Source organism: Melanerpes formicivorus, unplaced genomic scaffold (genome assembly GCF_026170545.1).
Source record: "Melanerpes formicivorus ecotype bairdi unplaced genomic scaffold, bMelFor1.0.p_v2 SCAF_74, whole genome shotgun sequence".
Taxonomy (NCBI): Eukaryota; Metazoa; Chordata; class Aves; order Piciformes; family Picidae; genus Melanerpes; species Melanerpes formicivorus.
In genome coordinates this window covers 1,213,604-1,229,260 of record NW_027142426.1, presented here as the reverse complement: position 1 = coordinate 1,229,260, position 15,657 = coordinate 1,213,604, and the positions used below count along the sequence as shown (strand labels likewise).

Below are 15,657 nucleotides of genomic sequence, written 5' to 3'. Positions count from 1 at the left end.
ATTTTTTTATTTTCCCCAGCACCCATAGTGGCTTTGTCATCAGTAGAATAGAATAGAATAAAAACCAGGTTGGAAGAGACCTTCAAGATCATTGTGTCCAACCTATCATCCAACACCACCCATCCAACTAAACCATGCAACCAAGCACCCTATCAATGTTTCAGTGTAGAGTAGTGTCATGCCTTCGACTTCTAAATCTTGTGATTCTTGACACGAGACTTTTAGGACCTCTTGGGAAAGAGGTGAAAATCCACTGGAATGGCCACTGTGGATAATAGTAGTTGAAAAAAGCTGAACATGTTAGAACGTACTGGCTAATGAGGAGGAAGTTCTTCTCAGAGTTGTTTGCCATTGGAATGGGCTGCCCAGGGAGGTGGTGGAGTCACCGTCCCTGGAGATGTTCAAGAGGGGATTGGATGTGGCGCTTGGTGCCATAGTCTAGTAGTCAGGAGGTCTTGGGTGAGAGGTTGGACTTGATGATCTTTGAGGTCTTTTCCAACCTTGTTGATTCTATGATTCTAATTTGGATGCATACTGATAATTCAAATGAAACAAAAATGCTTTAGACTATGCTGGCTAATAAACTTGATGAAAATGTAGCCTATGCTAAGCAGTTTTTGGAAATCAGATAAGCCATGTGATACATGATTCTGTGAGATAATGAGGGGTCAGCAGAGAACAAAGCACATTTCTTGTTTGCTGACATCATTCATATCCATAATGTTTCACGCTAATAGTATTGGTGAGGATTTAATTTGTTAGAGCTTATTAATAAATATGAGATAAAACCATCCTTCTGCTCCTGCATCAGGAGTTTTTTCACAGTAAATGTAGAGCAAATGTTTTAAAACACTGGAAAATAATGTGTCTATAGATAACAAGGATGCCTTGAAGGTATGGTTAATGATTACTTGATATGACTGAATCCACCTCCTGTTCTTTTGCCATTTACCTTTGAAGTAAGTGATACTTGATCTGGTTAATGACCACCAATTTAATTAATACCTTGAATTTATTGAAATGGTCAGGCTTGCTTAAAAAAAATCAGTGGCCTACCTAATCCTACAGTCCTACTGTATGTTTATATTTGTGCTATGTTAAGTTAATAAATATGCTTGAGACTTGGTAAAGGTATAATGATAATAGTGAAGAATTTGAAACCAGCATTGGGCTGTCTGTTGGATTAAATAAATTACAAGGATATTTCTGTCAAAGTAATAATATGGTATCCACAGGAAAAAAATAAAGTTATAGTTCACAAGCATTTCTTTTCTAAATGAAAATCTAGATTATTGTGGTGCAGCCTCTTCCTGAGAAGCTTATTATCAACAAATGATATCGAGCTCATACTTCACTGAACAAATACTACTTTCTTGGAATACCCTGTAATTGTCTGGAATAAAATAATCACTTGAATTTGCTTAGGTTTATTGTTCATTTTTCTTACTACAATGTCTTTTTACTGGTTACAGCTGAGCTATTGGAAACTCTGTTTCCTTCATCTCTTTTCCTATCCGTCAACCTGTTTGTTAATCTACAAAAAAAACCCACCCCAAACTGTCCATTTCTTTGTTCTATCTTGACTGATCTAATGTTATGAAAGAATTTGCAGAATTACTGAATTTCTACTTTTATGCTGTGTTTTGAAAATGTAATATCTTAGTTTGGGTATTTCTTAGAGTCAGCAAGTGGTTTTTTTTCTATATCTAGTTCAGTCATTGTCAGTCATTTAAGCCCATTCACATATTAGCTAAGATAAGTTTTTGAGGCTGTATTGCAACATAAAGTGTGTGAAAACTAAGTAAAAATATCATACTATTTTCTAGCAAGAAAGAATTGAGCAGTTTTTTCTTTTGAAATAAATTAATTTGAAAATGCATTTTTAACTAGTCATTCTAAATACAAAGTGCATAATAAATTTTGGTTTTAAATTAATTGCTCTAGGAAGTGGGTTACTTACTTTTTAAATATATATGCTGGTTACGTGTAAACCTATTTTCCAAGATGAAAATTTGCTTAATTTTGTGATATCTCTTTCCAGGTCTCTGACTTCAAAGGAACAATAGATTTTTTTTTGCCTACTGGAAGAATGCAGTGAAACTGCCAATATTTCTAGCTGGAAATATAAATATTCAACTTTAGTGTTACTAATTTCTTACTAAATAGTACCTCAAAGTAGAAGAAAAATGTATGGAAGTGCAAGAACAATCAGCAACTTAGAAGGAAGTCCTGCCAGGTCTCCTCGTTTGCCAAGATCTCCTCGCCTGGGTCACAGGCGAACAAGTAGTGGAGGAGGAGGAGGAACTGGTAAGACACTATCAATGGAGAACATCCAGTCCCTTAATGCAGCCTATGCAACTTCTGGACCAATGTATCTGAGTGACCATGAAGGTGTAGCTTCTACTACTTTCCCAAAGGGCACAATGACTCTTGGAAGGGCTACAAATCGAGCTATGTATGGTGGTCGAGTCACAGCTATGGGGAGCAGTCCTAATATTGCTTCAGCCGGACTTTCGCACACAGATGTCCTTTCTTATAGTGATCAGCATGGAGGTCTGACCACATCTTCGCATCATCACCACCATCAAGTTCCTTCTATGCTGAGACAGGTTAGAGATAGTACCATGTTAGACCTGCAAGCTCAACTTAAGGAACTGCAGAGGGAGAATGATCTTCTCAGAAAAGAACTCGACATAAAGGACAGCAAGCTAGGATCGTCCATGAATAGCATCAAAACCTTCTGGAGTCCTGAGCTAAAGAAGGAAAGAGTATTGAGGAAAGAAGAAGCAGCCAGAATGTCAGTTCTTAAAGAACAAATGAGAGTTTCTCATGAAGAAAATCAGGTAAGTCATTCTGAAAGTTTCTTTCTGTTGTCTTACGGCTGAAGCATGTGATGTTTTAATTATGGTACAGTATCCTATGCTGGAGCAACTCTGATGTTTGCAACAAGAGTTCTATTCCTGTGTCTTGACCTGTCTGCCTCTGACTGCTAAGCAGTAGGAAAACACATCAATAAGAATCTGAAAGCTGGTGGTAATTTTTATCATGCAACATTCTTTCACAGTGTAGCTGAAGAGAATGATTGTCACTACCCTTTTCTTACGTTTCAGACTTTCTCTAGTGCTTTTTATTTTGTAGAAACAATTTAAATATACTTAGAAATCTGTTCTGAAGAGGTAAATGAGCCACTTTTGTAAAGGTATGAACATCCAGAGGCATATTTTATATGAACTGTATAGGAATTTAGCTGCCCATTTTTTTTAGAACATATGATATTAAATCCCCATATAAAATCTTTTGTAATTCTGTTACAGAATGAAGTTCTGTTTTCAGCAATGTTTCAGAGACTCTAGTGTTAGTAAAAGAGCATTTTGTATATATGTGTTTCCAATACTTCTATTTGTAGCATGATGTTCTTTCCCAAAGTTGTAAAATATTAAATTATTTTGTTATGGATGAATAAAGCTGTGAGGTCAAGCTTTGAGATGCTGTGCTGTTTTCACAAAGCTATACAAAACAGGGGCACAGAACAGATATAAAAAAAAATCTCAGTGTTGTCTCCATGCACTTTTTGGCTGCTGATCTTATTTTAAAGCTGCTCCTTTTTAGACCATCTGTCAACTTTCCCCAGACAGAAACACAATGCTGTGTTTCTCTCACTTCCAGATTCTCAATCTAAACTTCTCTGCTGGCAGGCAGCATCAACTAAAATTTATAATTTACTTCCAAGCTGGTGATCATCAGTGCTTCTCACCAAACTTTCCACTTCTTGGGCATGTCGTGGCCCTAACTATCTGTACAGCTAACAAGCCTAATAGCATTTACTTCAGTGGGAAACAGAATGGGCTTTGATTAAGAATTCAGTACAATGAATCAATTTATTATTTTTGTCTGTAACTTCTGCCAGACAGACAGTAATAGTTTCTGAATATTTATAGTAGTTACATTTAGATATTGTTGGAACCAATATCATAAAAAACATGTTTGTTGGAGGTTCTGCTATTCAGAAGCCATACTGTTCAGACATTGTAAATAGTTGGTGTTACCTTAGCAGCATGAGCAATATTTGAATACTCTGGTTTGATAGCCTTTCTTACAGAAATGTCACAGTAATATCTTGTGTTGGCATTTGGAATCTTCATCTGGTATTTAGAGACTTTGTCACCTGCCAAAGTGATTAGGAGTTTTTTTTCCCTAAAAGCTATTTCCTTATCTTGAGGGGGAAGTAAATTAGCAACTCTGTTACTGAGTCCTCCCATTCTTACTTTCATTTCATAGAAGCTATGAAGGTATTTTTAACAAGCGCTCTTAGTTTCTTTTAAGGGTGAAACTATATTATCCTGTGTATTTAACATGAATCCTTACTTTATAGTAAAATAACGTAAAGACTGAGTAGGCCAATATTCCATTACTAACCATTGAATAGACCTACTATACAGTGCTGTCTCAACTGAGTACTCCTTATGATCCAGCTACAGTTCCTGTGTGCTTAGTAACTCTCAGTGGTCTTTGTTTGAATTAAGCCACTTGCTTTTGGACCTTATGTAAAATGCTAGTGTCCACAACCTCTTAAAACAATGAATCTCACAGCTTGGCGTGCCATGTGAAGAACCACAGCTTCTCATTTGGTTTTGCAGTAGAGTTTGGCTGCTTTTGCTAGGACTTCCTGTTTCTTGTGCTGGAAGAAACAGTTAGTAGTGGATGTCTGGTGCTGGTCTCACTGTGGCCTGTGATTTTATAGGGCATAATCATCACATCTCTCTATCAGTTCTTTCCCAGACAGGAGAATTTTAGCAAGTGTGATCGTCCTTTCATGAAACTGTGACCTTTCTTTGATTTTTCTGATTTTTTTTTTAATTTTTCAATTTTTTTGGCTTATGTATTTCATCACACAGTTGTAGAATAGGTTATGCAGTGATATTACAGTGTTTGTTGCTTTATTCTGCATTTTTCTCCTGACGATCCTCAATTTGTTCTTTCTGGATTTATTTTTAATGGCTACTGAGTACTGAGCTAATATTTTAATGGAAAGATTTGTCATAGCTGAAGAGTCTCACCAATGGTTACAGTTTAGATCTCAGCTTGTTATGCATGAAGGGAGGATTATTTTCACTTGTGTATAGCTTCACATTTATCTCCCTGAATTTCATCAGCCAGCCCTTGTATAGCTGCTTAGTCTTACAAAATCATTCTTTGCATTTGGCTTTTGTCTTTACTGCACTGAGTAACATAATATAATGAAGAAAATTAGTCATCTTACTGTTCCCCCTGTTCTCTGGGTTGCTTAGAATGTGTCAGAAGGTACAAAGCCTAGCCACAGGTTCCAGCAAAACTCCACAGGGGCCTTCAGTTGGTTTTATGACTTGACCATGTGTTTCAGCTATTTCCTCTCATAAATATTTGATTATGAATGAAAAGACTATCTCATCTAATTGCTGCTCAGTTCTCTTACAAGCATTTGGAGAGGAGTCTTTCTGAAGGAATGGCTTTGGAAGTGTAAGATGGCTCTGTCAGCTAGTTTGTCAGTTGTATAATCTACATGGTTATTGATTCTTTCAAACAACTCATTTCACTTAAAGCTGTGTTTTGAAGACAAAGTCATATGATCTCTCACATCTGTACCAGAACTCGATAGATCTGTCCTTGTGTGTCTCAGGGTTACTGGCTTATGAAACTTCCTTTCTTAAAACCAGAGATTTTTCTTACTGAAATGCTAAAAACTGTTTTCAGATTGGCTGATCATGATGAACTTGAATGGGGCCTTCAGCCTCACATCCGACTTGGAGAAGTCAGGGGAGACTTGAGAGAGGGGTTTGATATTTCTATTGCAGTTCTGGAAAGAGATTATAAGAAGAATCAAAGAAAAATTATTTGAAAACTATTTTTTTTTTTTTTTTAAATTATTAAGTATTTCTAACATATAAGGAATATAGGAGAGAAATAAAAAATAAGGGTTAACAGTCATTATGGATTTGTCAAGAATAATGTCTTGGCTGACAGGAAAACAGGCCTTATGCATAAGGGCTCGGAAGTTTTTCCTTAGCAAGCTGGTGGGAAGGACAGAAGGTAAAGTTGTGATTATATGGGTTCCTATCTAATAGGAGGACTGTTGAGGTGTAATCATCTATGTAAATGTGGCACTTAGGGACATGGTTTAGTGTTGGGTCAATGGTTGGATCTGATGATGTTGGAGATCTTTTCCAACCTTAATGATTCCACGATTCATGGTGAAATTTGAAATGTTTAGTAAGATTTAGTGTGCGTCACATGTTTGAGTCTCTCATCAGTGTTCTGAATTATTGTTACACACCCAGATAATGTCAAGCTGGGAAGAGTTAAAAACAGGCTGGAAAATAGGATTTTTGTTGAAGATTACTTTGGAAATATATGCTTTTAGCACCTGCTTTTTGGTATTACAAAGTTAGTTGTTGTGTCTTTCTGTTCTTCATATTCTTTGTGATGTTTTCTCATAGCATATTTCATATTATTCTATATATGAATCAATTATATACATAGGGGCAGGGAGTACTCTAAATGTTTAACTTTTTAAAGTAGTTCTTCACCTTGAAATTATCCATTTGGAGTCTCTCAATTGGAGATTTTTCTTTTCTCCAGGTAGATAGTTATTCTTTCTAATCTTACTTGAATGTATTGTGTGTAAGAATTAATGTTTCAATAGAGAGCAGAAGGCTATGAGGTGGAAAGTACTGGAAAGAAATTATTCAGCTGTTTGTTCCCAGGAATGTTGCCTATTGTTCAAAAAGAGGGAGAACTAGCTAATCCAATTGGAGTAGCTGGTTTTAAGACAACATATTCATGTTTCTCAGTTGACATGCTGCTTTTATTACATTAAACTGAATTAGTTTTGCTGTGACATTTTCAAAATAAACTGTGAACTCAGTTGCATAAAATAATACCCCCTTTCCCTACCTATAAATATTGCTATTAATATTACATAATTAGTGCAAAATGAATCACTGTGTGCAGTGAGCAATGGTTCTCTTTTATTTGTGATATGGTTATATGTTGCTGTGGGAAATAATAAAAACGTATGAAGAAGCTCACCACTTCTTAACATTACCCAGTGGTTTCCATGTCAGAGATCAACCCTGCCTGCTTCCAATCTGAGTGCTCCATTGCTGTGGCCTCTAAATGCAGGTCAAATGTCAAAGGAAGTTGATTATCTGTTATCTCCTTGCTGTCCACTTCTGACACTGTTTGTCATCTTTTTCTGAGATGCTTTGTTTATGCCCATTGAATTTCTGGAGATTTGATCCTAGTTGAAGTTGCAGGGAGTTGCCAGCAACTGGGTATTCAGTTTGAATTCCAGGCAGGCTATTTTCTTCGTTAATGTGCACTGAAGTGTAGATTTGATTATGGATTGGAAAGGTGGTCCTCCATTGTTTCTAAATACTAGAGGAGGGTTTTTTTTGTGGGGGGATTTTTTTTGAGGTGTGTTAGTGTGGGGTTTTTTTTTATATTGGTTGAGGGTTTTTTTGTCTATAAATACCTTTCAGTATGTCTTATTGTCTCTGTGTAAATATGTGTAACATTACAAGTTTTGAAGCTGTTTGTGAGTATTCATGAAGTAGATGGTTACCCACAAAAGGTAAAGCTAGTGACCTGAGAAATGGAAATGTTCTGTTCATGTTTTACTGTGCTTCCTGAGGTATGTTATCACATTAATAAATTAATTTACGAAGAATAATGAAAAAAAGTCCATGATGTTTTTTTACACTAAATGCTTATCTTTTCAAGACAAAGTAATCAATTTGAATAGGATTAAACAGTAAAGTTTAAGTCTATTTTAAAGCCAGTAGTTTCAGCACATTTGTTCATCTTATTTTGTGTTTTTCACTGTACTGTTGTTTCTTGCTTTCTCCATCTTCTAAAAATACTTTTGTTTTAAAAGATGCATGCTTACATATTGATTTTTAACCTTTTGTTTGATGTTTTCACTGTTTTCTTTGTTTAAATTCATGTACATTGATGGCAATTTCGGTAAGTGCAAAATATTTCTTCTTTACACTTTTTAAAAACAAAGTCCTTTAGCATTAAATATGTAGAATAGATTACACATTTATTACAGAGCTAAATTTCATTATCTGAAGATGCAAATCTAATGAAACAGTTACATCAGTAATATTTTTATTTTGTTCTAATTTGATAATAAATCCATTTCTGCTAAATGAGGAAAGGGGAAAACAGCAGGATGACTCTTCTGAGAAAAAACAGTTTGTAGGTGGTGTGAAACAGGACAAGTAAGCCTTGCCAGAAATGTGTGTGTTGGCTTTCATGCTGCTGTTACTGATGACAAAGAAAGACTACTGGCTCTGTGGTGGGGAGTGGAAAGGGTTAGTACTAGTGGTTGTAGTACTGTAGATATCCAAGGAAATTTTGAGGAAGCAATAACCCAGATGTTTCAGACTTTTTTCCCTAAATCTGAAGAGACTTGGTAAGTACTGAGGTAGGAAAAAAAAAAGAGGAGATTGTGTCCCTGACAAATGTGCAAGAACTTGTTTAGTCTTGATTAAAATTTATAGGTCATACTCTGATTTAAATAATAATAAACACACATACATTACTGATAACCCTTTGTAGAGTAGGGGTATTGGTTGGACTTGGAGATCCTGAGGGTCTCTTCCAACCTGAATGTTTCTATAATTCTGTGGTTCTATGGTAGGAGCTAATAGTGTAAACTATTGTTTACTATGTATTGTATCATATGATAATGGTGTTTGAAAATTATAGCAATAATGAATTACATCCTTTTGTGCATTTTGAGATCTAAAGGGTTCTAAGGAAAGTAAGCAGATTTTACGTTCTCTTCCCCACAGTATGTGAGAAGATAAGGGACATGAAGTGTGCGTAGTCTCTAGAATGGGCTGTGTAGAAGTGTCAGCTGAAGGAGTGCTTGAGTCGCACCTCAAGAATGGTGGCTGCTACTTTTTGCTGCCTCTTGCCTTAAATTAGTGATCAGTCCAGAGCAGCAGGGTATTTGATATCTTGCTACTTGGTACCATTCTGCTGTCAGAATGATGTAAGGAGATGAGGGAAGAGGTAATTGTGTGTAAGCCATATTGAGTTTTGTTAGAACTGGAAGATACCGGATACATTGCATACACAGAAAACTGTTTGATAACACAGGAATTTACTTTTAAAGCAAGGTTTGCAAAGCATAAATGGTGGCTGTTGAAAAAGTTAACTAAACATTTGATCTCTTGTACAATACAGTTTCTCACAGATATCATAGGTAACATCATTATCCTTAGTGAAATTCTTTTCTTCTAATTGTGAGGGAGTCTGCAGTTTAATGACTGGGTTTGTTTGTTTTGTTTTTTAAAAAATACTTTTATTTATGTTAGCTGCTGTAAACTACTTTTTTTATTCCTGTCTTTAAGCCTTGAGGATTTATAGTTGTCTGGAAGAAAAAAAAAATGCTGGAAATGACTCCGCAGAACTTTCTATCATTTGAAGTGAGAGAGAGAGAGAGAGAAAATGGAGGATGTACTGAAAAAGGAATCATTCCCTTCTCATTACACATTTTTTGTCTTTACCATTTCAGACATTTTCCCTCATTTTGGTTCTTTAGTCTTGAACTTTCTGCAAGTTGTCTGCAATTTAACTACCAGGCATCCAATAATGCCATATTCTGTTAGTCTGCAGTAGGAAACTCCATCCTCTAGGCCATTTCTGAAAAATACAACCCTTTTGGGTGTGCTGCAAAGCATTGTTTTTATTGATTTTGTGTGTTTATGTAGCTTAAAGATAAACTTGCATGACACTTCCTAAACTTTTTTTTTTTTCTGTTCCTGGGTTCAGAAGATGTATTTTAGATTGTTGTGTTAGGGTGAGGGGAATGTCATGATACTACTCATTAAATTTTCTTATGAATTTTAGCATGTGTGGGAGTCATGGTTTGTAAATGTTTCGCAGGGCCAAATTCTCACCTGTGATTTGTTCTGTTGATAGTGTATAGCATTCCTGGCTATAGAACTGTGTATTTCCCTAGTGCCAGAGGGTCAGCTGTAAAAGCTGTCAGTTGCAAGATACACTTTGCTACTTTATTGGTAGAATATGTCAGCTAAGTATCAAAGAAACTAGCTCTCAGAAGCCTTTGGATCGCCTATAGAAGGAGCAAATAACACATTTTGAATTCAGTACTTTTAGAGTATTTGGCATGAGGGATGGGGAAATTGCATTTGCTTTCTGAATTTCCTTAGGCATCTGCCATGATATGGTTAATGCTCCTACTCTTCGTGTTTGAAGGTGATATACAAAGCTAACGAAACACATGTGAAAAGGTGGTAGATTTTATGTGAAGTGCTTTTCAAACCCTGAAGGGAAAGTAATGAACAATGTTTTTGCCAGAAGGAAAATCCTGAGGCAAATCAGTGTAAATATTTCAGTGTTAGAGACTCAGAACATTGAGGTCTTATAAGATGATCTCTATTCCATTTCCACTTATAATTACATGAGCACAAATTCTCCACATCACATTTCTGTAGAAGAAATGCAAAGGTCAGCAGAAACTAGAGAAAAAGCTTAACTAGAGAAAAAGCTTAACTAGAGAAAAAGCTTAACTAGAGAAAAAGCTTCACATGCATTGGGATGCAGCTTCAGAGGAGCAGCATGCCCCCAAACAAGGTGTACTTTTTGCACAGACTTTAATTCTCTGTTTAACTGACTGCAGCAAATTAATTGTACAGAGCACAATTCTCACTGCAGACTCTATCTGAATTGAAAGAGGAACAGAGAAAGAGGCAGGGACTTGTGCTTTAAAATTTAAATATTTCCTAGGTATTTTGCTTCAAAATATGTAAACTGATATATAACTCTTACCAGTTTGTAGGTGGAAAGGCAGCAAGAGTGGTCCTATTACTGTGAACTACTCTGTGAGTTTTAACTCCGGGGAGCTGATGGTAACTGATAAAGTGTAATGTTAATTAATTCAGTGAAGAAGTGCCTAACCATCATGTATCCTGCAGGATATGGTAGAAGATGGGAGGTGAAATAGTTGGTTATTATTTAAGTCTGGCTAAACCAAAGCATTAAACTGAGTGTTTCAATACAAACTTGAAAAACACTGAAATCAGTAAGTCTATGATCAAAGCCAGCTGGTCTGTTGATGTATATATGTAATTATACACATACATTTGCATTAAAAAAAAAAATTACATTGGGATATTCTGAATGTTTTGCATTCAATGGTTGTGCTAAATTCGTTCCCTATGTGAAAAGTTTCTTCTGTTCTGAAAGGAACTAAGCTGTCTCTCTTTAAACTTTTTGGGAAACCGGAATTTCCAATAATCCTTATGCTACAGTAAATTCTTATTTCTTCCTATGCCACTCTGAAAATGTACCTACTTGTCAGCTCTATGGAATATGGAGCATACATTTCCCCTGTCAAATCTAAAGTAAAGGTTTGTTCTGCGTTTGATGTTAAGATAAATACATGTAGGTACACATTATATTGTCTTATTTAGAATAACTTTATTTAGAATAAACCAAACCAGGTTGGAAGAGACCTTCAAGATCATCGCGTCCAACCCATCAACCAATCCAACCCACCCAAACAGCTAACCCATGGCACCAAGTACTCCATCAAGTCTCCTCCTGAACACCTCCAATGACGGCGACTCCACCACCTCCCTGGGCAGCCCATTCCAATGGGCAATCACTCTTTCTGTACAGAACTTCTTCCTAATATCCAACCTGAACCTCCCCTGGCGCAGCCTGAGACTGTGTCCTCTTGTTCTGGTACTGGGTGCCTGGGAGAAGAGACCATCATCCGCCTGTCTACAACTTCCCTTAAGGTAGTTGTAGAGAGTGATAAGGTCACCCCTGAGTCTCCTCCTCTCCAGGCTGAGCAACCCCAGCTCCCTCAGTCTTTCCTCATAGGGCTTGTTCTGGTATATATTGTAAAAACCAAAATGAACCCACAACCATTCTGTTTTCTGGAGACGGTTAATACTGTCATGAAAATGACAGTATACCATTGGAGTGATATGACAGTATTCTGGAAATCTGAAGTTCTTCCTACAGAATTTGTGTTCAGAAAGACGTGTGTTTTATGCTGCTATAAATTTTACGAGTAAGCTTCTGATACTTAAGAGAAATTTGGCATAATTTCTAGTATACTGGTTAACTACAACTGCTTAGATGACTGTCAGCCTCCAGTGGACCTTTTTAATTCATTTTTACTTTATATTATTATTGTTTTGGCATGTTTATTGTTCTATTTATAACATATGCTTATAGCTTGGTTAGGTTGAAATCTGGAAATGAATGAGCTGCATAATTCATGACTGTGTATGAATAATCTAGTACATTCCTTACACTAGGGAGACATTTTTGTCTTGAGATTCCCTTGTAGAGTTAAGGAAGGGAGGAGAGAGAGAACTGTAGCATAGAAAGCATAAAAGTTGCTTAAGACAGCGAAATCAGGCATTCTTCCTCCTGTTCAGGCAGTTCATCCCCTAAAGAAGGAGAGCTGTCAGAATAAGAGTTTGAGCAATAAGACAAGAATAATCATCATAAGTTTTCCACCTGAATACACCACATTATTCTGACTTCAGGACTGCAAAAGGAACAAGCAGTGGCATTCTGGCAAAGTCCAACAAAAATTCTCTCTGAATAGTATTTTAGGGAAGATTCTGTTTTCTTAGGCATATAAATATAACCATAAACCATGGATTGAAGTCACCAATAATAAAGATTCTGTGTTAAATAGGTAGGGTATTACCCTTTTTAGGATTCAGATCTTGTATAAAGCAGTGCTTCCCCATGTAGCAAAGTGGTGCCATCAATGGCAAAGTCTAGAATGGAATGTAAGAAGGATTTTTGCAAATTCACAAGAAAACAAAATTACCTTTAGGACTATTTCTTTTTTCTGTGCTTCTTACAACTAGAAAGTCTGTTTTTATCGTGTCACAGGTGTCTCAGAAGAAAGTGGTAATTTGAATCAGTTGGAAACTGTATTTGAAAACCTGTTTCTAAAGTCTTCCTAGGTGTTTATTTCCCAGATATTTCCAGTTGAGTGATTTTGTTTCTAAATATGTGAGGTAGAATCTGGTCTTTCTTTGACATCATTGAACTAAGCTTTTGAAATAATTCAGGGGTAAAATACATTTTAAAACACCCTTTGGTCCCATATTTATTAATTATTTTATGGCAAATTGTGTTACACAGTGTTGTGTTATTAATATTTCAGGTATTTTTGATTCATGTTAATTAAAATAAAATTAAACCAAATAAAAAATCCTAGCTAACAGAAAACCAAATCCAAACAAAACCAACAGCAAAATCCACCCAAAATCCAGTAGAAAACTAGTTTGGAAATAAGTTGATATTCTTGCATTATACCAAATTGTTCCCAGCTTGTGTTATTATTATGTTCAGGTGTGTTTCCCTTCTGCCTTTCTTTCTCCCCTAAATCTTCCTTCTCTGCATTTGCTTCGGGTATCTCCTAGTTTTAGAGCATAGCGTTTTTGTCCGGTTAGCATTATTTATTTCAGGGTTCCTTTTTCAGTCCTCCTGCAGGTGCTATAATTGAAAATTTCTGGTGCTCAGCATTGCATAAATGCCTATTTGAAGGAGGTTCCATGGTGTGTAGAACTTCCATCTTTACATTCTGATGATTTAATATCTTTCAAGGCATTCTTTTACCTTTTGGACATACATTATGAATAGCTGATTCAGCTTGTAGAGTCTTGTTTAGAGGGTGTTTCACTTAGGTTTCGTTTACTTCAAATTCTAATCCTTGTGGGTTGTGACAATATTTCCTCACTGGATTAATACCCAAACCTAAAATATTATCTGATTTGACAAATGGCTTCGATGTCTTCTGACCTTTGCCATCTCTTGCCTTTTCTTCAGGACTTTGGATATTAGTGTGAGGGGTCACAGAGGACCTGCTGTCCCCTCATTTTTGTGCCATCCAGCAATCTTGCACATTTGTCTCCTCCTTCCCATAGCTGTCATTAGAATTTGTGTGTCAGCATAATGTGCTATAGTCAAGACAAAATACCTTTTTTCCCAAGTCAGTTTTCAGCTGTATGACTCCCTGACTGTTAACATCTAGCCATGTGCTGGTGGTGTAGGACTGAGTGGCCAAGAGCAGGAGATGAAAATGTAATCTCAAATTCTGTCATTAGATTCTGCTCCTAAGCCTCTGCTACTGAAGCTAGATTGCCTTTGACACTTAATAAATTTCTTAGAAGAAAGCTTGGATATCTGTACTGTATTGCAGCTTTCCTTCAGACACACCTCAATGGGTGCTGAGAAAAGTATTTAGACTACTTTAGGTATTTTGTACTTGAATACTTGCATCATGAGAAAATCATGAATACTGATGCTCTTGTGACTGCAGTGTATGCCACAATTTGCCATTGAATTACATTCTCTTTGGCAGATCAATAGTGCATTTCAGCAATTTCATCAATAGTGCAATTAGCAATTTCATCAACAGTGCATTTGGTCTTTGCCTTGAACACTTTATGTTCAAATGTCTGTAGTCATTTATTTATTTTTTAAAAAATCCAGCATGATACAATCTTGAGATCAGTTGTCCACTACTATCATGGGAATGTTTGGTTGGCTTTTTTAAAATCCCATCTTAATAGTGTCTACAACAAATTTAATTCTTTCGCTTTCGAAGGCTTATTTTCCTCATACGTTTTTTTCCTAGAACTAAGTAATCATCTGTTTTTAACAATTATCATAACAGATGAGGAATTCTAATATGTGCACAACTAAATGTTTTTGATGATAAGAAATGTAGTAAATATATTTTGTTATGAAGTATGTATCATCTTCTTTCCTTTTATTGCTTAATTAATTTGTACCAGATGGTAGAAAATGCTGGAAAAGACGTAGCAAGGTTTGCTGCTGTTCTTGGTTTTTAATTCAGTTTGCAAAAGGCTACTGGGAAGATTATGTGTGATCAAGAGTGAGTCAGTTTGTATAAACTCCTTCTTTATACCATTTACACATCTGACACATTCCCTTTTCTGTTGCGCTGTTCAGCTATGACTGTATTTTCTTTGAATCCTAAATTTAAAGTCTGCTGTGTCTTGAGGTAGTGATTTTGCTACTCACCTGTTTTTCCCACACTGACAAGCTCAGGCATTTGAACACCAAAAGAATAGCTGCGTTTCCTCTTCAATGGTGCTTTGAATAGTGTCATCATTAAAAGCAACGTTTCCTTCTGTTTCACTATGGGGGAGAAGAGCTGTACCAGGCATCAGTCACATCTGAGAGGATAAAAAGCTTAAGTGTGAGGAGCCCTGAAACAAGGCATTTCCAGTTCCCCAGAGCTTTGTTCTTCTGTTTTCCCGCGTAACTGTGCTGTGTAAGTATGCAGAGTGGAGTGCCATACTGCAGGGGCAGTTAAAATGAAACAATCATTTGGGAGCATAATGGAGGACTTTGTAAATATTTCAAAGCCATTATAATGAGCAAAACAATTGGTAAACTGTTGTTCAAGTTTAACAGTGGTACTTTAACCATTGGCAATCTGTAGTTTAATTGAAATGGGTTTACAGTGCCTCCTTTACAGTTCAGGAAAGAGGAACGTCTGTATTCTGAGAATGTGGAGCAAGTCTTCCTTCTGAGTCAGAGCGTTCGTTTAACTTGCTGCTTATAGCACGAATTTTC

General features: G+C 36.3%; 1 protein-coding gene across 16 annotated transcripts in view; it reads left to right on the top strand.

The window, feature by feature from the left end:
• The window catches only part of ERC2 (ELKS/RAB6-interacting/CAST family member 2), a 461,566-nt gene that overhangs the window by 18,919 nt on the left and 426,990 nt on the right, over positions 1-15,657 (top strand). For all 16 annotated transcript variants that reach the window (XR_010990493.1, XM_068163671.1, XM_068163678.1 and 13 more), the window contains exon 2: positions 2,042-2,843. Coding sequence is in view for 15 of the 16 variants with exons in the window: in XM_068163671.1 (XP_068019772.1) it covers positions 2,187-2,843 (657 nt within the window). In the remaining variant the exon portion in view is untranslated. The remainder of the gene's footprint in view (positions 1-2,041; positions 2,844-15,657) is intronic.